At 46.7% G+C, this 27,350-nt stretch overlaps 1 protein-coding gene across 5 annotated transcripts in view; it reads left to right on the forward strand.

The window, feature by feature from the left end:
- Positions 1-15,370: 15,370 nt before the first annotated feature.
- The window catches only part of ASAH1 (N-acylsphingosine amidohydrolase 1), a 33,197-nt gene continuing 21,217 nt past the window's right edge, over positions 15,371-27,350 (forward strand). For 2 of the 5 annotated variants that reach the window (XM_081084716.1, XM_081084717.1), the window contains exons 1-2: positions 15,371-15,508; positions 26,936-26,982. In XM_081084716.1, the coding sequence (XP_080940842.1) occupies positions 15,431-15,508; positions 26,936-26,982 (125 nt within the window). In that variant the 5' untranslated portion in view covers positions 15,371-15,430. Of the gene's footprint in view, positions 15,532-24,884; positions 24,991-26,935; positions 26,983-27,350 lie in introns of those variants that run through there. The other 3 variants (XM_081084720.1, XM_081084719.1, XM_081084718.1) reach the window with 3 other exon arrangements.

The raw sequence follows: 27,350 nt of genomic DNA on the forward strand, positions 1-27,350 counted from the left end.
TATTCTTTTCAGAGCGTACAGCGAGGACTTATAAATCGAAATCTGCAGGGGTTTTCCTTGCAGCGTTGGACGACCTAACGAGGTTCTGGAATCCTGTGCCAAGTGCTGCCGGGAGAGAGCAGGGTGCAGTGCTCTTGCCGGTGTTTATTCTTCTCTCATGGTTTCCTCATTCCGGTCCTCAGAGCAAGTGGAACTGTAAGAAGAGAAGCAAGTAAACAAAGCAGATCTCTGCACTCCCTTAGGAAGGTGGGGACTGAAGCAAGAGTCCACAGTCAGGAATCAAGTCATAACTCCTGACCTTCGCTCCGAACTGCACCTGCCACAGACGTAGGCAATGCGCAGCGGCAGTCACACCGGAGCAAACAGGCAAAGCCTTCCGCTTCCACTGTCTTCTCTCTTCTTCTGTATGATTCCCTCGTGCCTGCCTCACAAGATCAGTCCCTGTTTTCTTCTCCTGCTCCTAAATATATTCCTTCAAGCCATTTCCCACCACCCCCCTTTTTTGTTTTGTTTTGTTTGTTTTTGTTTCTGTTTTACTGATACCAGAAAAAAAAACACACAGGGATCTACCTGGAGAACCGAGAGAGCAGTTTAGCCAGCCACTCGCACTCGTTCAGGCTGAGGCTACCTGTGGTGGCTAAAGGGTGGTGGCCTGCGTTGGAAACGACCCGTGGACCTCAGACCGGCCTCGGCTGTTCAAGGTTCCTCGGCCCACAGGCCCTCGTGTAGATCAGCGTTAAAGCACAGCAGCTGGACTGTGGGAATGTATCCCTTCCTCTTGTTGTTTAGGAAAATAACTTCCCCGGTTGCCTACAGAACCAGAACCTTCCTGCACGCTGCCCTGTTCCTCATTTTTTAACCTCAAAATCCTCTCTAGAAGGCCTTCAACATCTCCCATCACTGCCTGAACCTCTGCCACCTCTGCGCCCATCATCACCCACTGTCCTTTACCGTGTTCCCTTTGCCGCCATAACCTCACGCCACTCCTCTGGGCTCTTTCACAACCCGGAGAAATGGGCGACGACTTAAGCACTTAGCAGAAGGGTAAACGAAAATTTCCAATAAACAAACTTCCTCTCGACCCTCCCATGAAAATGTCCCTTCTGATTTTACGGCTGCTGAATTCTGCTCTCATCCTGGTGTGACTGGCCCTGGAGGATCCCACACCATGGCTCCAGGTCCCAGCTTGAAACTCCTCCTGACCCACCCACCCAGGCCTGGAGCACCTAGTCCCCACCCATGGCCACTGTAGTTCTGCACCGCTGGCCATCATGCCTGGGCCCACCTGAGACCTGGCGCACTGAGCTCCCGTCCTCCGTGCCATTGACTTCAGCACCCACACCGTTGGGACCTTACATTTCTGACTGATGGCTGCCTTCAAAGTCTGTCGCCTCTGTTCCGCTAATCTTTTACTCTACCTTACGTTAACGACAGAGCAGCTGGGTTACACATTTTGCTTTTGCTACACCTTGATTGGCAATCCTCATCGCCAGCTCAGAATGACCCTCTTGGAACATGCTGTCCACCTTTTACCCATTGCACTTTTCACTGTAAAAACTCTTTTTTTCTTTTTTAATCCTCACCTGAGGATATATTTCCATTTTTTTGAAGAGAGAATGGAAGAGAGACAAAGAGAAATATTGATGTAGGAGAAACCATTGCACTTTTCACTGTAAAAATTTTTTTCTTCTTTTTTAATCCTCACCTGAGGATATATTTCCATTTTTTTGAAGAGAGAATGGAAGAGAGACAAAGAGAAATATTGATGTAGGAGAAACCATTGCACTTTTCACTGTAAAATTTTTTTTCTTCTTTTTTAATCCTCACCTGAGGATATATTTCCATTGATTTTTTTTGAAGAGAGAATGGAAGAGCCGAAACCGGTTTGGCTCAGTGGATAGAGCGTCGGCCTGCAGACTGAAAGGTCCCAGGTTCGATTCCGGTCAAGGGCATATACCTGGGTTGCAGGCACATCCCCAGTAGGAGATGTGCAGGAGGCAGCTGATCAATGTTTCTCTCTCATCGATGTTTCTAACTCTCTCTCTTCCTCGCTGTAAAAAATCAATAAAATATATTTTAAAAAATAAATAAATATTCATTATAAAATAAAAAGAATGGAAGAGAGACAAAGAGAAATATCGATGTTAGAGAAACACGTCAATTGGTTGCCTCCTGCACACGCCCCTACCAGGGCCCAGGGAGTAGCCTGCAACCTAAGTACTTTCCCTTGACCAGAATCAAACCCTGGACCCTTTGGTCTGCAGGCCGACACTCTGTCCACTGAGCCAAACCAGCTAGGGCCACTGTAAAAGTTTTGAAGTGTACTTTCTCCATCTTAAACCCTCTGTGTTATTAGATTTAATTTTCTGCAGCTAGTGTTTTACTTCTAAGCCTAATGAATTATTTTCTTTTTAGTACAGTATATAATTAATAGTTATTGAGTTCATAGAATAAAAAGTATTTTACAATCCAATGTTGATATTTTCCTATGCAACAAACATCTTATCTATAAGAAATCCCACATCTTGCCATGTTCCAAGTGTAATCAGGATCCTGTTTTTCTCATTAATATTTAAAAAATTGCTGATTGATTTGCTATAAAGTGTAAATAAGAAATGAAAGATGAAAACTCATCTTGCATGTCTGAGGACACATTTACTACTCTGTCTCCTGCTCCTCCTCCCCGCCCCATTACTGCAACTCCCATGCCGGAGTTGGGGGATGGTGCTGATAGATCTACCACTTACTCCATACAGCCACAAACTGAATACACTGACTGCTCTTTCCTTCTTTCCTGGGATTTCTCCTCTCCTATCAAACCCAAAGAAGTGGGAAGTTTCACCTTGATTTTATAAAACCAGCACTTCCTAGTATAGCAAATAAAAAGCCATGAATGGCACTCCTTATTAAAACAACAAAAGAGCCCTAACTGGTTTGGCTCAGTGGACAGAGCGTCAGCCTGCGGACTGAGGAGTCCTGGGTTCGATTCCCGGATGTGTACCTTGGTTGTGGGCACATCCCCAGCGGGAGGTGTGCAGGAGGTAGCTGATTGATGTTTCTCTCTCATCCATGTTTCTCTCTATCCCTCTCCCTTCCTCTCTGTAAAAAAAAAAAATAAAAAAAATCAGTAAAATATATTTTAAAAAAAGAAATAAAATATCACAGGCAGTTGCAGCTCCTCACAAGCCTTTTAAAAAAAGAAAGAAAGAAAGAAATCAGCATCAAAATGAAGAGGAAACCCACCATACGGGAGAACATATTTGTCAATGATGCATCCGATAAGGGGTTAATTTCTAAAATATATTCAGTACTCCTACAACTCGACAAAAGGAAGACAGACAATCCAATTAAAAAATGGGCAGAGGACCTGAATAGACACTTCTCCAAAGAGGACATACAAACGGCCAAGAGACAAATGAAAAAATGCTCAGTGTCACTAATCATCAGACAATGAGGTATCACCTTACACCTGCCAGAATGGCTGCCATCAGTAAACCTACCATAGAACTCAGCAGCCCGGGTACAGTATGCAGAAGATACAAATAGTTATATTCATCCAGGGTTGCAATTTCACAGAATGGGCAATGAAAGGACAAACAGCAAGAGCATCTAATACACTGGCAAGTGAGGGGCTGAAATGATGGACCACGGAATCTAAGCTGGAGAGGGAAGGGTAGCAAGAAGATTGGGAGACTGACGGGTGGGAAGAAAGCAAATATGCTGCTGAAAGCAGAAAGGCCCAGCAGAGAACAGATGTAGTTGAGTGAACAATCTAAAAAGCTAAGAGGTCAATCTAGACTCTAAATGTAGCTGTTCTTGTGTAAGATAGGTGTCTTTCACTGCAGTCCTTCCTTTTTATAAAATCCTTTAAATCAGAACTTGATGGCTTACCTTTTGTGGCCCATCTACACAGTGGAATTTAGTGTAGTGGTTAGGTATACATGTCTTGGACCTAAGCATCGTTACTTAACCTATGCCTCAGATTTCTCAACCATGAGATGGGGTAATAACAGCACTTACTTCATATTCACATGGAAAATGCATATTGGTTTCCAAACACCTGACTTAAAAACATTTAGAAAATAGGGAGGCGGGGGCAGGGGCGGGGCGGGGGCAGGGGCGGGCTAGAAGAGGTCAATGGGGGGAAAATGGGGACATATGTAATACTTTCAACAATAAAGATTTTTTTAAAACTTTTGGAAAACAATCCATTTGTAATTTGGTGATACCTTATATTATTTTAAACACCTTTTGGTATGTGATGTTAGTACAGTTCCTTTAGTTGTTTTATGTATTCAGAAGTATTTGTTATTGAGTGCTATTATGTGCCAGACATTGTTCCAGGTGCTAACACAAAGTAGCAGACAAAACAAAATCCCTGCCCTGGGGAGCGTACATTCTAGTCAAAAGAGGCCAGATGCTAAACAAATGAAAAAGTAAGTATGTGTAGGCCAGATGGTGATGATGACTGGAGTCAGGTCCAGTGGGGAAAGGAGGGTGAGGAGGACCTGTGGAGCCTTATGTGACATATGATGCTGTGGGAAGGCGTCCAGAACAAGGGGCTACTTGAGCATTTGCCTTGGCCACGTAGGTATATGTGGGAAAGAACATTGCAGAGAGGGAGCACTAAGTACAAAGCTCCTCAGGTAGAACATACTTGGCATGTTTCAAGTCCGTGTGGAAGACCAGTGTGGCCAAGCTTGATGAGAAAAGGTGGAGCTGGTAGGAAATGAGATCAGAGAAGTAGCAGGAGGCTAGCCAGACGCTGGGTGACTTTGTAAGTCATGTAAGATCACTGACTTTCATTCACTGGAGGATTCTGAGGAGAAGAGTGACATGATCTGATTTATGTGGAAAGTAGATAGGGGATGGGAAAAGGCCGGGGAACCAATTATGAGTTTATTGCAATGATCCAGAGGAGAATCGCTTGAACCTATGCAGAAGCAGAAGCAGAAGCGGTGAGAAGTGGTTGGATTCTGCTATAATATATTTTGAAGGTAGAGCCAAAAGGATTTACTAGTGTGCTGGGTGTGTGGTAAGAAAGAAGAGTCAAAGGTGACTGTAAGATCTGGCCTAAAGCAAAGTAGAAAATGAGGTAGGGAAGATTGAGAAAGCAACAATGTGGATTGGGACACAGAAAAGAGAGAAGAGAGTTCGTTTTTAGACATGATAGATAAGTTTAAGATGCCTATGAGATATCCACAGTAGGTGATGTCGAGAAGACAGCTAGATAGAAGAGTCTGAGTTCAGGGAAGAGATCTGCGCTGGGGACATAGATTGAAGAGTCATCGATATAACAAAGGCATTAAAGTCATCAGACTGGATGAGATCACATAAGGGGTGAGCATAGGTAAAGAAAAATAAGGCATCTGAAGACTGAGCCCAGGGCCACCCCTACAGACAGAGGTCAGCTGATCAGGTGAAACCAACCGAGGTTGTTCAAGAGGTAGCCAGTAAGGAAGAGAAGAATCAACAGAAAATGGTATTCCAAAGAAAAATGAAGTGCTCCAATATCTAAGATACAATTGTGGAATTGGGTAGTAAGATAAAATAGAGGCCAAGAACATTGCAAGAGAAGAGGTCCAGAAACCAGAATATTGGAAGGATTGTCTCTGTGGACATTTTAATCACCAAGAATGCTGACAAGAGAAAATTAAAACATAAAAATAAAAAAGAATGTTGACGGGAATCATATTAGAAACAGTGACAGTGAGTCAGGTGTGAAAAACTAGAGGCCCAATGCACAAAATTCATGCAAGGGGCTTGGCCCTCATAACCCCAAAGCCCCAGCTTTGGCTGTAAGGACGGTCGTTCTGCTGTTTGGTCTAATTAGCATATTAGCTCTTTATTATATAGGATATGTCTGAATTGTGGTCAGCCTCTCTCTCTCTCTCTCTCTCTCTCTCTCTCTCTATATATATATATATATATATATCCTATCTAATAAAAGAGAAAGATGGTAATTGGCGTACGACCGCTACCCTTCCCATTGGCTAATCAGGGAGATATGCAAATTAACTGCCAGCCAAGATGGCGGCCGGCAGCCAGGCAGCTGATGCGAACAGGGAGGCTTGCTTGCTTCAGTGACGGAGGACTCCAATGTTCCCCGCCTGACTTGCCGGCCTCTCAGCTGCAACTCTAAGCAACTATGTTGCAAATATAGAAGCTAAAAAAACCCCAGAAACCTGCTTTACTCAGCCAGGCTTCAGCCAGCTGGACCGCAACATTGTATCAAATACAGCCGGTAAACAAAGGCCAGACACCTGTTTTCAGCAGCCGAGGCCTCAGAGCTAAAGCTGGCCCAGAATAAAAAAAGAAAAAAAGGAGCGGTTGGGAGCTTCAGTCACCCGTCAGCCTGAAAACGGCCCTCAGCCCCTCAGCCAGACTGGCCAGGCACCCCAGTGGGGACTCCCACCCTGATCCAGGACACCCTTCAGGGCAAACCAGCCAGCCCCCACCCGTGCACCAGGCCTCTATTCTATATAGTAAAAGGGTAATATGCCTCCCGGCACCGGGATCAGCGTGACAGGGGGCAGCGCCCAAACCCCCTGATCGCCCTGCGGCTCTGTGTGTGACAGGGTGCAAAGTTCCAACCCCCTGATTGGCCCTGCTCTGTGGGTGATAGAGGGCGGCGCCCCAACCCCCCCCCCCCCGCCCCCCGCATGGGCCCCGCTCTGTGTGTGACGGGGTAGAGCCATAACCTCCCCATTGGCCCTGCCCCGACTGTGACAGTGGTGGCACCCCAAACCCCTGATCTGCCCTGCTCTGTGTGTGACAGGGGCAGTGCCCCAACCCCCTGATCCGCCCTGCTCTGTGTGTGACAGGGGTTGGTGCCCCAACTCCCCTATTGGCCCTACTCTGTGCGTGACAGGGGGGAGCTCCTCAACCCCCTGATCGGCCCTGCTCTGTGCGTGACAGGGGGGAGCTCCTCAACCCCCTGATCAACCCTGCTCTGTGTGTGACATGGTACGGAGCCCCAACCCCCCTGATGGGCCCTGCTCTGTGCATGACAGGGGGCAGCACCCCAACCCCCTGATCCGCCCTGCTCTGTGCGTGACAGGGGGTGGCACCGCAACTTCCCTATCGACCCTGCCTTGAGTGTGACAGGGGGCGGTGCCCCAACCCCCCAATTGGCCCTGCTCTGAGCCCGACCAGGGGCTGCACCTAGGGATTGGGCCTGCCCTCTGCCACCCAGGAGCAGGCCCAAGCCAGCAGGTCGTTATCTCCCGAGGGGTCCCAGACTGCGAGAGGGCACAGGCCAGGCTGAGGGACCCCCTCTCCCCCCTGAGTGCACAAATTTTTGTGCACCGGGCCTCTAGTATCTACACTAATAAAAGAGAAAAATGGTAATTGGCGTACGGCACTACCCTTTTCATTGGCTAATCAGGGCTATATGCAAATTAACTGCCAACTAAGATTGGCAGTTAACTGACAACTTGCCGGGGTCCAACCCCAGCGGGTCCAGGGGTCCCCAAAGGTGTGGACGGAGTCGGCGAAGAAGGAATGACACGGAGACAGCGTTCAGTTGATCAGCAGCCTAGCCAGGATCTCCAGCCAAGTTCTGGTCTCTCTCCAGAAAGGTTCTGCTTAGGATCTCCAGCCAGGTTCTGTGTCCATGTTCTCTTGCTAGGTTCTCCAGGTTCTCCAGCCAGGTTCTGTAGTCATGTTCCCTCACTAGGTTCTCCAGCCAGGTTCGGTCCAGGTTCTCCAGCCAGGTTCAGTCACCAGGTTCTAGTCAGGTTCTCTTGCCAATTTCTGTAGTCAGGTTCAGTCTAGGATCTGTTGCCATGTTCTCTCGCTAGGTTCTGTCTCTAGGTTCTGAGGCCAGTTTCTGTCCAGGACCTTTTGCCATGTTCTCTCCAGCGAAGTTCTTCTGTCCCTAGAGAACGTTCTGTGTAGGTTCTGTGCCTAGGTTCTGTCTCTCTCTCTGTCTTCTTACATCTGTATTTATACCAGTTGATTCCAATCCTATCAATCTCTATTTCAAAGGTTAGGGCGTTTCTTATCTCCATTCCAGGGAGTAAAGATTATGTAGCTTAAGCATGATTGTTCGTAGTTAAAGTGATTAATTACCCACCTGGCACTTAGTTAAGAGGTTTTATTCCCTCCCTAACTTCAGGGGAAAATCCCTACCTGGGGAAACAACCTTTCTCAGAGACCTTGGTTAAAACACATAGTGCCTAGAAGGTGAGCAAACATATTAAGAACAGTATGCCATATATGCCAGGTCCCTTGAAACAGCAAGGATGGACCGGCTCCCGGCACCAACTAAGATTGGCAGTTAACTGCCAACAAGATGGCGGCTAATTTGCATATGTAGGCACAATGCAGGGAGGCGAAAGGGAAAGCAGGAAGAAGCCCCCTGCCAATGACAGTGATCTGAAACCCAGGGGGGAGCTAAGAGGTGGGGGGCAGGGCAAAGGAGGCCCTGGGGCCGCCTTTGCCCTGCCCCCCAGCCATGATCTGAGAATCAGGTGCCTTTTCTGCCCTGGCCAGTGATAGCAGGAAGTAGGGGTGGAGCCAGCGATGGGAGCTGGGCAGTCCCAGGAGCTAGGGGTCCCTTGCCTGGGCCTAAAGTGAAGCCCACGATTGCGGGGCCACTGCAGCTGCGGGTCCCCACTGCACGGGCCGGACGCCTCAGCCAGAGGCGTCCTGCAGGGGCAGGGGCGGAGCCCGCGCGATCGCGGCGCCCCCGGCTGCCACTGCAGGTCCCCGCTGCTCGGGCCTAATGCCTAGGCCAGAGGCGTTAGGCCTGGGCAGGGGTGGAGCCTGCAACCACGGGGAGCTGGGGGTCCCCTGCCCAGGCCTGACACCTCTGCCGGAGGCCTCAGGCCTGGTCAAGGGGCCGATCCAGTGATTGGTGATTGGAGGGTGATGAGGGTCAACTCCTCTGGCCGAGGCATCAGGCCTGGGTGGGGGGCGGAGCTGGGGATTGGGGGGATATGATGGTCCCCTTGCCCAGGCCTGAAGCCTGGGTCAGAGGCGTCAGGCTTGGGCGGGGGGTGGAGCAAGCGATCAGAGGGAGATGGGGGTCCCTGCCCAGGCCTGACGCCTCTGTCAGAGGTGTCAGACCTGGGCAAGGGGCCAATCCTGCGATTGGAGGGTGATGGGGGTCAACGCCTGAGGGCTCCCAGTATGTGAGAGGGGGCAGGCTGGGCTGAGGGACACTCCCCCCCCGCCCCCCACACCCAGTGCACGAATTTCGTGCACCGGGCCCCTAGTATATATATAATTGTCTTTTCCAGTTGTAAAGCCCCTGATCAGGAATCCATTTTTTTTTTAATATATTTTATTGATTTTTTACAGAGAGGAAGGGAGAGGGATAGAGAGCCAGAAACATCGATGAGAGAGAAGCATCAATCAGCTGCTTCCTGCACACTCCCCACTGGGGATGTGCCCGCAACCAAGGTACATGCCCTTGACAGGAATCGAACCTGGGACCCTTGAGTCCACAGGCTGATGCTCTATCCACTGAGCCAAACCGGGCAGGGCAGGAATCCATTTTTTATTGCATGTGTATCTTTCATAGAACCTAGTGATCTGCTCGGTCCTTTTAGTTGATCATACAGCACTTCACATACATACACTGTTACTATATTTGCTATTGCTGACTTTTGTTGTCATTTCAGGGTGATAATTCCTCTCCTTACCATCCAAGTTGGGAAACAATTGAGAAATAGACACAGGCATCAGATGGGGATCAACCACAGCTTTACTGCCGATTACACTGAAATAAAGAAAACAGCTCGGACCTGAGACCAAGAAGGGAACCCAACTCTTTCTCCTCTGGAATGACCTCAGACACTCAGTCACTTGACAAATGCAAACTGCCTGCCAAGGGCACAGCCAGTTTCAAACATGAACGGGATCCCCGAGGGCAGGAGAGGAGGGGCTGGGAAGCAGCAGACGCAAGACCTTACAGGGGCTCCGTTCTTTGTCTGCCTTCTCTCCAATCTCCCAGTGACAGCCCTCCGTGATGCTCTCTTTAGTCTTTGCAGCCATGACGTTACCATGGTGTTTTACACGTCTGTTGGAGAGGTGCCAATTTTGGAAGATGTGGTCAAACTACTTCCCCTGTCGCGCTGGTCACCCAGGGCTGCTGTACTGAGCTTACCACTGTGGGCTGGCAGGTCTCAATGCCAGAGCCAGAGAGGCCGGCCCACAGTGACCCTTCCCACCACTTACCATTTAGGTAAGTCACTCCTCCCTAGGGAGGTAAGAATTGAGGGAACTGGAGAGAAAGATGGACGTTTTCTCCCCCAAACATCTGACAGTAGATCCAGGTTTTGTGAGGCCTGAAGCTTATACAATTTGAATGGTCTTCTTTAACAAAACAAAAAAAAAATTACAAGTGCAAAATTAGGTAGAAGGCTAGGAAGAGGCCAGAGCAAGGGAGGTCCTGAAACTGAAGTGGTACAGTTTTACAATAAATCCTCCTCTGCTTTTGAGAAGGTAGAAATACCTATTCTAGTGAGCACATCTGTAAGGATACTCTCAGATACAATAATGCCACCTGCAATCAAACCAACTTGACCTGGATCAAATGATAAAGAAGAATGATGGCCCACGTTCATGAAGAGTCCAGCTGTTGGACAGGCTCTGTGAATGGTTGATCTAGCAGCTTAACAATGTCTTAATGACCCAGTTTCTTCCCATCTCTCTTCTGTGCTGCCCACAGTATCTATTCATCCTCAGGGTCCGCCCTACAGGTTAACAACATGAATGCCAGCAGCAATGGGAACTACCAGCTTTCTTTCCTGTTAGAAGAGAAAGGACAAGAGCCTCAATCACAGGACAAAAGCCCTGAGTTCCACACCATGGCCTGTTGGATTCAATAGTCCCAGTGGCTAAGGTTGAAGTTAAGTACAGGGGCAACAGAGCTAGGAGAACCTTAAAGGTCAGGCCAGGCAAGGCCCACCTACGGAGGTAAGACAAAGGATAAGGATGTGGATCATCCTAATCCTATGGCTGCTGCATAATGGAGGAGTGGAACTGAGGTTGGTGAAGCATCCACAACATTAAACTAGAGGTTAGAGTAAGGAATAATAAGCTAAATGTACTGAAAGTTCTCCAGCCCAGCCAGTGTGGCTCAGTGATTGAGTGTCAACCTATGAACCAGGAGGTCAGGGTTCGATTCCTGGTCAGGGCATGTGCCCAAGTCGTGGGCTCGATTCCCAGTGTGGGGCATGATTCTCTCACATCATTGATATTTCTATCTCTCTCCCTCTCCCTTCCTCTCTGAAATCAATAAAAATATATTTGTAAAAAAGAGAGTTTTTCAGATGTCCTTTGATTTACACCCCGCACCCCCGCCCCAAATCTTAATTTTCCTCTTCCACAAGCCTGTTTGCCAGGAGGGCAGGGGTCATTTGTTCACTAGTTTACCCAGCATATAGAGCAAGTGCTCAAAATTTATTGAGAGGATACATGAATTTATCACAAAGTTATGAGAAACAACTTGTTGGAGCATTAAATAGGTAACTGTAATCGTTTATGTAAAAATGAAAGTATGCAGGAATATAAAGTCATCAACAAAAAGGTTTAGAGATGATTGGATTTGAGTTGACTGGATAAGTCAGGTCAGAAACATGTGTCTTATCAAAGAAAGTGGAAAGAGGATGATAAATGGCTCTTCAAACTCGAACTTGGCTCAGGTATGAGACTCAATCCAACATCAAAAATGTTTCACAAAGAAACAGAAAGATAGCCGAAACCGGTTTGGCTCAGTGGATAGAGCGTCGGCCTGTGGACTGAAGGGTCCTGGGTTCAATTCGGGTCAAGGGTACATGCCTGGATTGCCTGCTCACTCCCCAGTAGGGGGTGGGCAGAAGACAGCCAAATCAATGATTCTCTCTCTTCATTGATGTCTCTCTCCCTTCCTCTCTGAAGTCAATATATATATATATATATAAGATTTGGGGCGGGGGGGCATGTAAATCAAAGGACATCTGAAATCAAATATATATATATATGTTAAAAAGTGACGGATAATTAAGCTAACTATTTTATTTTGCCATTATATGGGGAGGACAATTAGATTAAATGTGAGCACTAAATTAGTAGGTGTGTAATGAAATACCTTGAGCTGAAGGTAATGATTTAACATATTTTTCTATGGAAAAGTAAAGCCGAAAACAAGTACTCTTTCTTAGTGTGATAAAGCTACTGGAGAGAAAGAATTGTGTGGTAATTTTGCATGACCTCTGATTTTCCCATTTTTTACATCTTTCATTCTCCTGAAAATGGACAAAAATCTAAGCTTTGAAACGCAAGAGTACATTTTAAATATACTAAGCCTTTTTCTTTAAACAAAAGTACCGATTGGCAATTACTCTGGTAAATGTTTATATTTAGAACTATGTTTCTTGATCTAGAATACATTTTTTTTAATATATTTTATTGATTTTTTACAGAGAGGAAGGGAGAGGGATAGAGAGCCAGAAACATCGATGAGAGAGAAACATTGTCCGATCAGCTGCCTCCTGCACACTCCCCACTGGGGATGTGCCTGCAACCAAGGTACATGCCCTTGACCATAATCGAACCTGGGACCCTTGAGTCTGCATGCCGATGCTCTATCCACTGAGCCAAACCGGTTAGGGCTAGAATGCATTTTTTTAATATTCAGTTTTATAAATCAAGTCATACCTGTTCTGGTTAATGTGATGTTATTATGTGTGATAGATTTCATTTAGGGTGGGGTAATTAGATTGCAATGATTTTAAATCAAGGCTCCAGCTCAGGAACCTAGGAATGTTAGGTAGGAGATTAGAGAAGGTCCACAGCTTGCCAAGCACTTCAGCTATTCTGATAAACAATTTGATTACCGATGCTGACTCTTGCATAGTAAGCAGGTCACCCAAACCTTATACTTGATGCTTGCTGTGAAGGTAGTATTTGAACCACCCTTCCCGTGGACACAGTCATTCATTTGTCCATTTAAATACTATTTTCTATTAATATGTCAGTATACCTCCAACCATGGCAGGGTTTCCTATGGCCACACGCCTTGCCTTGGCTTTCTGTGCATTTCTAGTATTGAAGAATCGGTTAGGTTAAAAAACAAACAGAAAAAGGATGTATTGTAAGAAGAAATAATGCACAAAATGGTATAATTTTAGGCAAGTAGAATAAATTCTTAATTTGTCTGAAAATCGGATAAACAGCATATAAAAGGCCTTTGAAAGTTAAATGCAAAATTATACGAAAATTGTGCCTAAGAATATTATGACAAAATAGGGTTTCTGCATAAGGAATCTGGTTTTGCCACCAATTAACATCCTCTCATAGGAAAAAAAAAATGTTTGAAGTGCCCTCAGTAGTATTTAAGGTGAATGATCTTTAATCCAAATAGCTATTTATCTCTAGGTCCAACAGGAATTCGACCTATTTACACATTACCCATTTGCCCAGAGTGAAGCCAGGGCTTTTACAATGGCTCCTAATGGCCCATATAATCTGCCCTACCCGCCTTCCCTCTCGGGCTTGTCTACTTCTTCCCCTTCTTCCTTCTGCTCCACTCACGCTGATGTACTGCATTAGCAGGACACGCCAGGCACATTCTCACAGGTAAGCCTTTGCTCCAGCTGCTACCTCTGCCTGGAATCCTCCTCCCTGGGCATCCCCAAGGCCACCTCCCTCACCCCTTTCAAATCTCTGCTCAAACATCACTTTCGCAACAATGCCCACGCCGCCCATCTTTTTAACATTGTGCCTCTCCCTGCTCTTGATCCCCTTCCTCTGCATTTACTACGTGACATTTATTGCCGTCTAGCATCCTAAGCATCAGTAAGATGCTTATTGTCTACTTCTCTTCTAGACTGAAAACCTGATGAGGAAAGAATTGCCTTTTTTGTTCCCTGCTTGGCACACTGTACGTCGACAGTAAACATTTTTTGAATTCGTGAGCATGTCAATGATCTGCTTGCTTAATGTTGAATCAGGAACTCACTTTAATCATGTGTTATATTTCAAAAGTCAAACTTCCTCCTCAAAGAGAAAGACTCATGTTCCGGAAAAAAAAAAAAAAAGCCTAGAAAAAACGCACATACCCCCCAAAACATCAAGTTCTCATTTCCAACAAAAGGATTGTTTTTCTAAGGAAGTAATACAAAATGGGTAAAATTGCAATTTCTCTCTCTCTCTCACACACACACACACACACACAAATGTATGAAGATGTTAGTGACAGTATTCTGGGTTTTATAGGAACGAAAAAACGCTGGTTGAAATGTCAGAGACTCAATGAGAAGGCGAGGATTTCCTGCTGGACTTTTAAGTAACGCATCCTACCAGGGTGACCGAAGGCACGAATGCCAGGCACAGACACCTGTCACCTGCCGCTTTCGGGCTGCCGACCCTCCTGCAGGTCAGCTCAGTCCTGCGACCTGCAGCCCTTCAGCTAGGGGCGAGCACACAGCCGCGGAGGCTGCACACATCCGGGGGAGGGTTCACCCCGCCGGAGTCTAAGTTCCAGTGGTTCTCAACCTTCCTAATGCCGCGACCCTTTCATACAGTTCCTCATGTTGTGATGGCCCCCAATTTCATTGTTACAGATTGAACATAATTAAAGTATACTGATTAATCACAAAAACAATATCTAATTATATATGTGTTTTCCGATGGTCTTAGGCGACCCCTGTGAAAGGGTCGTTCGATCCCCAAAGGGGTCGCGACCCACAGGTTCAGAACCGCTGGCTAGGCGCCGTCACGGAAGCCTCCGTTCCGTGGCCGGTCATCTGCTGCGAAAGCCTAAGTGGGTAATTCGCAGCATGGGGTCTCCATGCCCCCCCGCCCCCCTCCCGGCCCCAGACACCCGAGCCCGTCCAGCGGCCCAGGGTCGGGATGAATAGCCTCACTCACTTCGGGCAAAGGTGGGTTTGTGGGTTGGGTCCGTTTCCTGGGAATTTGGTACCGAGCGGCCCCAGCGCAGCCCTCACCCCGGGCCATGTGAGGATGTTGCACAGTTGGCACCGGGCCGAGGGGAGCGAGACCTCCCGCCTCCTGCCACCTGTGGTCGGACCCGGGAGGCCCCCGCTCCCCAGGCTTCGAAGTCCGCGCCGGGAGCCGCGGAGCAGGATCCCGCCCGGGAGCCACCCCGTCGGGGCGGGGCTGCGGCTCGGCCCAACCACTGCCCGCGGGAGGGGGGTCCGACCACAGCACGGCCTTACCGCCCGCCCTGCCAACCATCCTGGGGGTCCCTTCTCCTCCACGCCGGGGCGGAAGGGTGACTCTGCCCCTACCGCCCTCCCCGCGACACCGAGGAGCGCCATCCCGCCCTCCTGCCCCGTCTCCTCCGGGCCCGGCCCCCCCCCGCCGCGGTGGTACGTTCCGGGCGCGCGTCACGTGGCGGAGGGCGCGGTCCGCCCCGGCCCAGGAGGTGCCTCTCGCGGCCTCTGCGCGTCTCCGAGCGGCGTCGGCGGCTGGGACGATGCTGGGCCGGAGTCGCCTGAGCGCCGGCTTCCTGGCCGTGGCCGCGGCCGTGGCCGTGGCGCAGCACGCGCCGCCGGTGGGTGAGCTCGAGGGTCGCAGGTGCGGGCGTGGCGGGGAAGCGGGGCGTGGGGACACCTGGTCCCCGCTGCAGCTGGACGGGCGTCGGCGGTTTCCTGCGCGGGGGACACAGGGGGTGCAGGTGGAGGGGGCCCCGCTGTTAGCAGCACACCTGTCAGGGAGCTCCTGGGCTCCGCAGAACGGAGGCTGTGACTTACACCCCCATTTTCAGGGGGTGCCCTCGTGCCCCCCGTTCCGGGCGCGCGCATTCTGAACCGCTGAGAAGCGAAAAACTTCCAGGCGACCTGTGTGCATGGATGGCTCACTGGAGCGACGGCCGGCCGGCCTGGTGACTCGGGCGTCCCCGGCCCCTGACGCGGTGCTCCGGGCGGTGCAGCCGCGGCCCCTGGCGCCCCCGCCGGGGCAGTGGGAGCGGCCCGGGCCCCGCGTGGCCGCGCCCCCCCCCCCGCCCACCCCCCGGGTCATGCGGACGCCTGTCCCGCGCTGCGGTTCTTTCCCCGCCGGTGACGGGAACAGGCTGGACACCCAGGCAGCAGCCCGGCGCGGACTCCGCAGACGAGGAGGAAGCGGCCGGGAGGAAATGTCTAGCCAGAGGTCACGCTTTTGTTTACTGAAGCGCCCAGACGCGGCCTCCTGACACCCGCGCTGCTGCGCTTTCATCATTCTCCCCTTTAAAAGCCACGAGACCGCATTTTTCTTGGCCAGTCGATCAGATAAGTGGGACTTGACCTGAGGCTGGAGGAGGATCTAGAACAGCTTAGAGAGGATGCTGACAAGTAGGAGCAAGATGTGTACTCTGTGGCTCTTTTGCTAGTATTTCTCCAAGGAGAGAAGCTTTATGAATAAAACATGGTGGGATTAATATTCAGCCATTGAAAGTTGTTATTAATGGCTGCCCCGGCTCAGGGGTTGAGCATCCATCTGTGAACCAGGAGGTCAGGGCACAGGCCCGGGTTGTGGGCTCGATGCCCAGTGTAGGGCGTGCAGGAGGCAGCCGTTCAATGATTCTCGCTCATCATTGATGTTTCTCTCTCTCTCTCCCTCCCTCTCTCACTGAAATCGATAAAAAAAAATAAATGTTTAAAAAGGTTATGGTGTTAAGCAAGTAAAAGCAGAGTACGAAGGAGTATGCACAATGATTTCAGTAACAGAAGGATGCACGGTATGTGCATGTGGACAAGGATTGGGAGAGTATAAGGAAACATAAAATGAGTGTGTTTAGCGTGGGTAGGGAATTGCTTTGAAGTGGTTGGAATCAGGGGGTGTTTAAAGAAATCATGACTTTGATACCATCCATGCCCTTCAGCCAAACTCCCCAGGAATCACAACTGGTAGTTCAACAAACTATTACTCTTTGTGGGGAGGGAGAAAGCACAGCATGGGTAAGGGGGGGAGGGGGCTCGCAGGACCGGCGTTAGGAAGAACCTGTTTCATAATTGAGAGTTCGGTTGTGTGATCTGGAGGTGCAGCTAAGGGATCGGGGGTTTGCTGTACATTGAATGCTTTTAGAAAGTGGGGCAATTCCCTGATTGGGTAAAGAAGACAAGTCATTCATTTAGCAAGAGAAGGGGGTGTTTGGTATTTTGTGGGTTGCATAGCACCCTTGTTGTCGTCCGCGCTGACACAGAATCATGAGTGGCCTTGCTTTGTCGGGTTTTATGCTGCCTCACTGGGGTGGGAATTTTGGGAGGTTGGTTAGATCCAAAAAGGGGAACAGAAGTGGCCTGGCCGTGGGTGTCCGACCAGCATGTGATCACACTCAGGTCTAGTTGTACATCTCAGAGAAGTTTCAGCTGTCAGGGGCTGCTTTTTTCCTTCTTTCCCAATACTTTACTTTTTTAAGCAAAAGTATTTTAAAGGCTGTTTTTAAAACAAGAAGAACCAGCTGACTCCATGACTTTAATAGTTCTTACCTAGAATAGTGGTTGTCACAGTCGAGCCCAGCTACTGAGGTCAGTTTGGGAAGCTGCTTTCCTAAGTCTTTCCTGAAATGAGAAGGAGGAGAGCATGCAACTAAAATTATTAAGTCAGAATGTTGGCTTTTATTCTGATTTTACAGCCTTCCAATTTTTGTTGTTAAGGTGTTCTTTCTTTTATGTGTGTGTGTTTTTGTTTTGTTTAACATCTCCTCCTGGGAGAATAAAAATTTGGACTCCCGTGTGCTGGGCCCCTCTTAATTGTGTTACTGATCTGGAAAACTCTGGGAGTCACTGGCTGAAAGGATCTTTGGAACCTCATAGAAGTTTAGTGACCTCGATCTCTGACAAGAGTAAGCCGTTTTTTCACTTGGAATCATTTTACATGATACACAGTGTATAGCCACATAGCAACAAAAGCTATTTCAAAACTACTCCTGATTAATGTGAATAATGAGGGCCCCCTTTAAATTACAAACAAAAAACCATTTGATTGGGAATGCCTGTGGGCGTTGTTCCTTCTTGTTTGAGGCTTTCAGAATATAGCATATTTTAAGGCAGGGGTCCTCAAACTTTTTAAACAGGGGGCCAGTTCACTGTCCCTCAGACCGTTGGAGGGCCGGACTATAGTTTTAAAAAAAAACTATGAACAAATTCCTATGCACACTGCACATATCTTATTTTGAAGTAAAAAAAACCAAAACGGGAACAAATACAATATTTGTATTTGCATGCGGCCCATGGGCCGTAGTTTGAGGACCCCTGTTTTAAGGTCTTCCTGAGTCATTCTTTACTGTTGATTCTAGAAGGAGACCTATTAAGGATGGTGGTAACGAGAGTGGTGCAAAAAGTCTGGAGAGGGAGAGGGAGGCAGAGTCATCAGGCTCTTAGACCTTGTTAAAGATTTGTTTTTATTAATTTCAGAGAGGAAGGGAGAGGGAGAGAAAGATAGAAACATCAGTGAGGAGAGAGAATCATGATCGGCTGCCTCCTGCACCCCCCACACTGGGGATAGAGCCTGCAATGTGGGCATGTGCCCTGACCGGGAATAGAACCGTGACCTCCTGGTTCATAGGTCAATGCTCAACCACTGAGCCATGCTGGCCAGGCAAGGGTTTTGGTTTGTATCCTAAAAACAAGGAAGCCATGGATAGTTTTAAACAAGATATGACAAGACAACATTTTCACTTTAAAAAGATCACTTTGGATTGAAAGGGAGCCAGGGTGGATGTGAGGAGACTAGTCCAGGGGAGAAAATGGGGGGACCTTCAGGAGGGAAGTGCCAGTGGAGAAGGAGGGAAGTGGGTCGAAGGGTTGGATGGGGATGAGAGGCAGGCACCTTTCTGAGTGCTCAGCGGGGTGAATGGTGGCATCCCAGGGAACATGGGGAGGGAAATGTTGGGGGGTGGAAGAGTAAAGATCATTTTCATTCTGGTTATGTCAGATTTTCAGCCCGAGTTCGGAGCTCCCCAGCAGGCCTTTGGGACTGGAGCTCAGGAGAGAGATTTGGGAGTTATAGGCGTATTGCTTGAAGCCATTGGAGCAGGTGAACATGGAATAGGTAGAGGGTATAGAAAGAGAAGAAAAGATGAGGCCTAGCAGGTGTGAGGTGATACGTCATTGTGTAAGTGTTGGCGAGGATGTGGAGAAGAGGGAACCCTCATGCACTGTGGGTGGGGATGCAGACTAGTACAGCCACTGTGGAAAGCAGTGTGGAGCTCCCTCAAAAAACTAAAAATGGAACTGCCTTATGACCTAGCAATTCTCCTTCAGGGAATTTATCCAAAAAAACCCTGAAACACTAATTGGAAAAAATATATGCACCCCTATGTTCATTGCAGCATTATTTACAATAGCTAAGATTTGGAAGCAGCCCAAGTGCCCATCAGTAGAAGAGCGGATAAAAAAGCTATGGTACATTTACACAATGGAAATGGAATACTACTGTGCCGTAAAAAGGAAGAAAATGTTACCCTTTGTGACAGCATGGATGGACCTGGAGAATATTATGCTAAGTGAAATAAGCCAGTGAGAGAAAGACAAGTACCATATAATTTACTCATATGTGGAATTTAATGAATAAACTGAGCTACCAAGTAAAATAGAGACAGACTCATAGATAGAGAGCAGGTAGACAGCTCTGTTGGGGGATAAGGGAGGGATTGAGCAAAAAAGAAAAAGAGAACTCATGGACCTGGAGTGTGGTGAATGTGAGGGACAGGGGAGGAGCAGGGAGGTAGAAGAGAGCAGAGAGATGATAAAGGTGATGGAAAATAAAATAATAAAAGCGTAATATGCTAATTAGACCAGATGTCCTTCCGGACAACCTTCCAGACAAAGACGGGGCTGCCAGGGAAGCCTGGGTCCCGGGTGCCAGAGGGAAGCCGGTGCCAGCAGCCGGATGAAGGAAGGCCTACTCTTGCACAAAATTCGTGCATCAGGCCTCTAGTATATATATATTTGGTAGATGAAAACCAAGGGTCCTATTTTACATGTAAGTTTTGCCTTTTCTTAAAATATATTTTTATTTATTTCAGAGAGGAAGGGAGAGGGAGAGAGATAGAAACATCAAAGATGAGAGAATCATTGATCAGCTTCCTCCTGTACACCCCTACTGGGGATTGAGCCCGTAACCGGGCATGTGCCCTGACCAGGAATCAAACCGTGACCTCCTGGTTCATAGGTCAGAGCTCAACCACTGAGCCACACCAGCCAGGCTTGCCTTTTGTTTTTAATAAAACCAAAATAGTAAAAACGAAGACGAGGCCTAGGCCGAGGCTAAGGGACCGATGCATGCAGGTGTCAGGTAGAGAAGAACTGGGCACGTTAATGCAGCAGCCAGCGTGGGAGAGTGAGAGTGTGGGACCGCTAACCTATGCTGATGCCATTGACACATCAGGTGTCTGTTGGGCTTGGCAGCTGGAGCCATTGCTCACCTTGGCCAGTGCCGCGCTGGGAGCAGGCAACAGGTTGCTGTAGGCTGAGGAGAGATCAGAGGGAAAGGAATTGGAATGGAGGAGATGGCTGTTCTCGGTAATAAAGCTGTGCAGATTCCTGAAATGTGTGAACGCAAACATAATAGCTCCGTAATTAATTGCCGAATTGAACTTATTTTCATGCATCAGCCTCTCATATGACATTAGCTACTAAGTCAGGTTTTAGCAATGATTTCCACAGAGTTTTCAGGAATCACGTAAACCCCATCTGACCTGACCAGTTTTCTTGTCAGTGCACCTGCTTGTCCTTAGTATATACCCAAAGGCAGGAACACAAAGGTAGAGTCTGTTCACTTAGTCAGTCTGCAAATACTGCACACCTAATGTGTGCCAACTCTGTTCCAGATGCTGGGAACAGGTATGAACAAGATGTAAGGTCTCTGCCCTCGTGGAGGATTTATTCACATTTCTTTTACCTGAATATCCCTAGTTTAATAGGATGCCATCCCATCCAAAGTGAGACAACAGATGAAAAACTTTGCATGCTTGCTTGAATTTGTTATATATGCAAGAAACATGCCTTTTCTTATTCAGTAGGTGTGTGTCTGCTCTGTTGTACACGGAGAACATGTAAAAAAAAAAACCTCTTTAGAAAATAGTTGTTGAATTAAAGAATTGAATTAAAATTGCCTTGCTAGAATTGTTCAGCTCCTTTTCTGATGGAATGAAGACTGCTGCGAGCCGTATCATTTCTTTACCTTTCATTGCCTTTTTCTGAGCCTGTGAATAAGACAAGAACATGAGGGCTTTCTGCACGTTTTTTGTGCAGCTTTTTCACTAGGTGCTCACTGATTCTTCACGGCTCAGATATTTTAAGGAGCTGTACAACTCCTGTCATTGCTTTGAGGTGTGGGGCATTCAAGTCGCTAATGGAAAATTTTTCCCTTTATGTATTACTTTCCTAAGTATAGTATCTCCTAGCCCAGGGGTGGGCAAACTTTTTGACTCGAGGGCCACAATGGGTTCTTAAACTGGACCGGAGGGCCGGAACAAAAGCATGGATGGAGTGTTTGTGTGAACTAATATAAATTCAAAGTAAACATCATTGCATAAAAGGGTACGGCCTTTTTTTTCAATAGTTTTATTCATTTCAAAGGGGCAGGATCCGGCCCGCGGGCTGTAGTTTGCCCACGGCTGTCCTAGCCTTATAATTAGTTTGTCTTAATGAGTGGGGAGGAAATAAAGACTAATGAATTTCAAAGAGGATCAAGTTCCTATCAAATAACCAGAATGATTAGAGAATTCACTGACCCAGAAAGTGTTCCCAGGACATTTTCAGCACTTCCTCTGGTCTTAGGAAGTACAAATGAGACAGGGGCATGAGAGAGAGATTGACTGAAATTCTAAGTCGCTTGTGTGGTTTTTTTCCTGGTGACAGAGTAGCACAGTATACCGAGCAGACGGCGTAATATGCCTAATCCATCGTGTGTAATCTTTACCTCTCATCTATTTAAATTTGTACTCACCTTGAGGTTGTCTATTATTAAATCCATGTGTAGTTAAATTTGGAGACAGCAAGAAACTTTAAATAATAAATGCGCTCATTGTAATCTATGTGTCTATACATAGATTTTGAAACCCTCTTTCCTTGTAGAAATCTCCCTTTTAGGTGAGGGTGTAGCTGTCTCCACTCCCTCATTAATCCAATTGGTTAAAATGACTTCTTTTTTTTTTTTTACCTTTTATTCTTACAGCCAGATTCTATGCAGAGTTCATGTCTGCATTATAATTTCATATTTATCTATTGCAGCCATGATGATTATAGTACAATATCTTGTTGACCTCAGACTCCTACATGTATGATGGCTAGGTGACTCTCTCACCTTTGGGGCAGGTTGGATCCTCTCCTAAGACTTGACAGAGCACTTTTAACTTCCCTCACTTTTGTCTCCTAAGAGATAAGCCTTGCAGTTTGGTTTTCATATTGGCTTTGGAACCCAGGCCAGCCATGCAGATATGATTATGAGGGAGAGATGAACATCATTACATTTCATTTACTTGCTGAGTTTACTTCCGTGATCATTAAAACCCTGAAGGAAGTGCAGATCGCTCCCTACCAGGAATTAAACGGCGGCGCCGCTTTTATTGCTATCTCTGTGGGAAGCTCTGAGAGAGAAGGGAGAGCTGGGACTGGGGCTCTGGACTCACACTCTCTCACCAGCTCTGTAACCTGCTCATCCACCACTTGTGGAGCCGGGCCTTGCACCCACAACATGACCCCACAGACCCCGATAGCTCGTGTCAAACAAACTCAGAAAGAGTCTGGAGGCTTTAGCTAGAAATAAATGATAAAGATTGATTCATTGGTCTCAGGGTCTGCAAACCATGAACACTAGGCGGTACCCAGAGTGTGCCCAAGAAGACAGAAAAGCTGAGTTCCTCCAGGAAAAGTACGTTCTTGAGCAGAATCGGCCCTGCATTCTGAGCCTTTGGACTGGTCCGTGGTGGTCATCCTCTCGACCTCTGTCTGGACACGCGCACCTTCTTTCCTGAGGCTTTCCGGGGGTGGGCAGAGCGTTAACTGAAGTGGCACAAGGGGAACATCTTTGACCCCTGTATTTCTTTTTTAAATATATTTTTACTGATTTCAGAGAGGAAGGGAGAGAGAGCTAGAAACATCAATGATGTGAGAGAATCATGGATTGGCTGCCTCCTGCACGCTCCCTACTGGGGATCGAGTCCACAACCTGGGCATGTGTCCTCCTGGTTCATAGCTCAATGCTCAACCACTGAGTTACACCGGCCGGGTGACCCCTTACCTTTTTCTCCCTTCTTCCCTTCTACATACTTTACATACTTTTACTCTTGCTTAAGTAAACATTGATAACATGACTGTAAGTGAAAGATTTGTAAATATCGGTCATTGCCCAGTGGACTATGATTACGTTCCTTTCCTGAAATTCTAAAGCCAAGCTTCTGATGGCACTGAAAGAATATTCAAATATATACTCTATTATCAACCAAAGGACTTGTATGCATGCATATAAGCATAACCAATGGACATAAGACACTGGGGGATAGGGGAGGCTAGGGGACTGTCAAGGGCAGGGGGAAAAAAAGGACACATATGTAATACCCTTTACAATACTTTAAGCAATAAAAATGTATATATATATGCTCTATCAAATACTCACACTAATACTGCAGTTTTGTTTCTTCATATCTCTATCATGCCTTTCTTACACGGATTGTTTTCCTTGGAGTTTCTGATTGCTTTCCCTTTTTTTCTCAGCAGCCGAAGGAGCCAAACCTATGCCATACTCACTATATCCTGTATTTTTTTTCAGCTTCTGACTTACTCTCTCAATATTTATTCCATTCATTCTTCTTGAAGCCTACAGAACTCCCATTGTAGCTGGGACTGTTTTCTTATTATTTGAACCATACTTTTCTGATACTACAGTTTCCCCCTGTAGTTCTGGTCGTTTTTCTTTTGCTCTTACATTCTGTTATTAGGAGAGTAAGAATATTCAGTGAGGATGGAAGGAGCATTAAGTGAGGGACCAGTAAACGGCAAAATAAAACAACAACAAAAAAAACCCAGCCCCACCCCTGCAGACAGAGCTGCATGTGGTCTTATTGAGGCAGAAAACGAAGCACAGTCTCTGCCCCTCTCTCTCTCTTTTCACACATGCGCAGCCCCTCAAAGGGTTTTCCTCTGAAGACACTGACTAGATGGTCTGGCAAGGCCAAGGATGGTTTGTGGGCGTTGGTACTTGGGTGCCCAAGTTACAGCCCCGGGGAGTTGGCGGGGAAGATGGGGGGCGGGTGGTACCAGACCCTGCCTGCCAGCCGTTCTTGGAAGGCCTTGTGAGCTAAGGACCGTTTTCAGATTTTTAAGAAGTTGGGGGGATCAAAAGAAGATTACTGTTTTGAGACATGTAAAGATTGCACGCAGTCCCATGTCAGGAACCATAAACGGCATTGTTTTGGAGCACTTCACACTTGTTTGTTTGCGTATTGTCTGTGGCTGCGCTAGCCTTTCACTGCTGCCCAGGTCACTTCAGTGACAGTGAGGCAATTCTAACTCAACAATAAGTGCCACCTGTACCAATATGCCGTGTTATTTTAATCATTTTTAAAAATTGCCAAAGCAAACCTATGATGTCAGAATGAGAAAAGAAGCAAAAATGTTCTCTTGAGGCAAAGTGGAGTATGAGTCATCTTGTTACAGAGCTAGATGGCAAACCCTGTGCTTATGGTGCAGTGACACCAGAGTTGCTATAAGAGTACAAATAGGTGGCATTACAAGATGACGCAGTCTTCACAGCATCGCCACCCATAGGGAAAAAGTGATCAGAAAAACCAGAAAATGTAAAGCAGGTATCTCATCACAGCAGAATTCCTTTGTAAACTTTGAAAGTGAAATGAGGCAGCCAAAGTCCGTCTCCAGGTAGTTCACTGGTTAGCGAAGCCAGGAGAGCCGTTTACCAGTGGCGGCTTACTTCGCATTTGATGGCAGCCTGTAAGAACTGTGTCCTGAGAAAACCTGTTCACACGATGAGCCTTCGGGTGAGAACACTTGCTCAGGACTCCGGCAGCATCATCAATATCAATTGAAGAACAAGGCAAGTGGTTCTTGACGTGACTGTTACCAGTTATTGATACGTATTGGAGCGTCAGTGCCAAGTTGGAGAGTAAGGAATTAGTCTCTATGACTAGCCTGTATGAAACAACTGCAGCCAAGGTTGTTTTCAGAGAAGTTGAGAATGCAGTCATTCCGTGAGACCTGAAGTGGAGTCTGCTGTGACGTGTAACAATTGACAGCGGTAAAAATATGTGTGAAGGAGAAAAAGGCTTAGCTGGACAAATGTATAAAACTTGTGAAAATGGTGTTTAAATGTTGTGGCTATGAATTACATTATCTGTTGGCAAACACTTTATGGAAAACACTTGAATCTATCGTGCTATTGAACAGGTGATGTCAGCCATGAACTTCTTTTGCTCTCATAGACTTAACCACCCTCGTTTCTGTGAATTTTCACAAGAAATAGATGCCGACTTCCCCTGCCACCCAGCAGTTAGACAGGCTGGCAGCAGGAACGCCTTACTGTGATTTTTAAGCTCGGGGCTGAGACTGAGATTTGTGAAGATGCACCTCCTTCAGCCACTGTTATTAAACGTTGAATGGCTTTGGAAACTAGCTTTTGCTAAGTTTATATTGGTTATCAAATTGATATTTAATATCAAATATTTTTATATTGTAATAATTTAGAAACAGAATTTAAATTCTAATGATTGAATTAGCCTTTGGTAATTTGATACTTGATAATTGTTTCTTAATAAAAATCCACCCAACATTACAAGGCAAACAGCACTCATACGAGAAACTGTAGCAAAGTTATTTTGACAGCAGTGAATGTTAGAATCACAGATAATGGCAAGCTACTTTATACATTTCCCAACTATTAGAAGTTAAAACAAGATGCAGAGGCTTCATTCTCACACAGGTTTCCTGCAGAGACCGCTTCTGGGCTCAAACTACAGACCTAGTAGTTCCTTCCTTACTCCTGTTTATTGTGAATTTATCCTCCTTTTTAAAAAAAATTATTTTACTTGTATAAGTTTGTGTCTCCAGAGGAAAGATAAACACGCTTGTTATCTTGAACCTAGTAATTAAGGAATCTTAAATCCATGTGGTCTTTTTTGTTCGTGTTGTTAAGAGCCAATTCTGTTTTACTACTAAGCTTGAACACTCTTCCTTAAGTCTCATTCATTCATTGCCTCAGCAGTGGCCTCCGTGTTTCGGGGCCATCACCTCCAGGTGCACATGTTTGGTAGTGAAGAGAGACAAACATAATTATAATGCAATGCTAAACTATGGTAATGGGGCTGAGCGCAAATGCTGTGGGAGTGAGTACACAGGAGGGATGACTATTTTCATATGGAAAGTAGATGACGACGTCACACACACACACAAGTCAGTATTTGAACTGGATCTCAGATGGTAAAGCCAGAAGTTCCCCCAGTAGAGAGCAGGCATTGTAGACAGAGGGCACAGCGCCTGTATAGGCATGGAAGGGCGAGATATCATAGGACGTGGTTGCACGTGGCTACGCGTAAAGGGGAGTGGCAGGAAGAGAGGCTGGGAGGGGAAATTATGACCAGGTTATGAAGGGCCCTGGACAGTGTGCCCTGAAAATCTGGTTTGGGATGCAAATCTTGATTGCAATAGAGCTGGCTCATAAATTCAAGTAACATCACATTCTAGCAAATAACTTAGTGATAAATCAACCTATTTGACATACATTTCCCAGCACGATATGATATATTTGCAATACAAATGCCACATTACCACACCTGGCACTAGAGCAGATGGAATTGAGACAGAACGTACACTTAGGTTTGAGATTTTCGAAGTTTTTGTAGGAGGAGAAGACTATTAAGAGGCATTGAAATGGTCTAAAAGGGCAAACCATACTTGATTTTGTCTTCATAAACTTTAACAGTTTTTGCAAATTGCCTGTTCAATTTTTTTATTTTCTGAAATTGTACATTTTCTTTGTTTTTTAGTGGACAGAAGACTGCAGAAAATCAACTTACCCTCCTTCTGGACCAACGTGAGTAAATATCAAAACGTGAGATGATCAAAACACATTTCCCTGTGTAATGATCTCATAAAAATAATGGCAGTGAAAAAATTTAAGTCATGCCCTTTATCCTAAGAAAGACAAATTTTTTTTTCCTCAAGTTTGTGTATCATGCATTTGACTAAGACCCTGGTCAAACATGAAAATACCTCATGATTAAAATGCTCATTTCTAGCCTATCAAAATCACAGGGGGCAGGGGTGGGAGGGGTGAAGATTTCCACTCTTCGCTAAATTCTTGTACCTGCCACTAGGCATTTTATTCATCCTCACAAATGCAGAGCTGACCTGGGATTTTCTGTGGTGCCTGAGTATAAACTACCAGGTTATATTGGGACA

The sequence above is a fragment of the Myotis nattereri genome (genome assembly GCF_964212035.1).
Source record: "Myotis nattereri genome assembly, chromosome: 2".
NCBI lineage: Eukaryota > Metazoa > Chordata > Mammalia > Chiroptera > Vespertilionidae > Myotis > Myotis nattereri.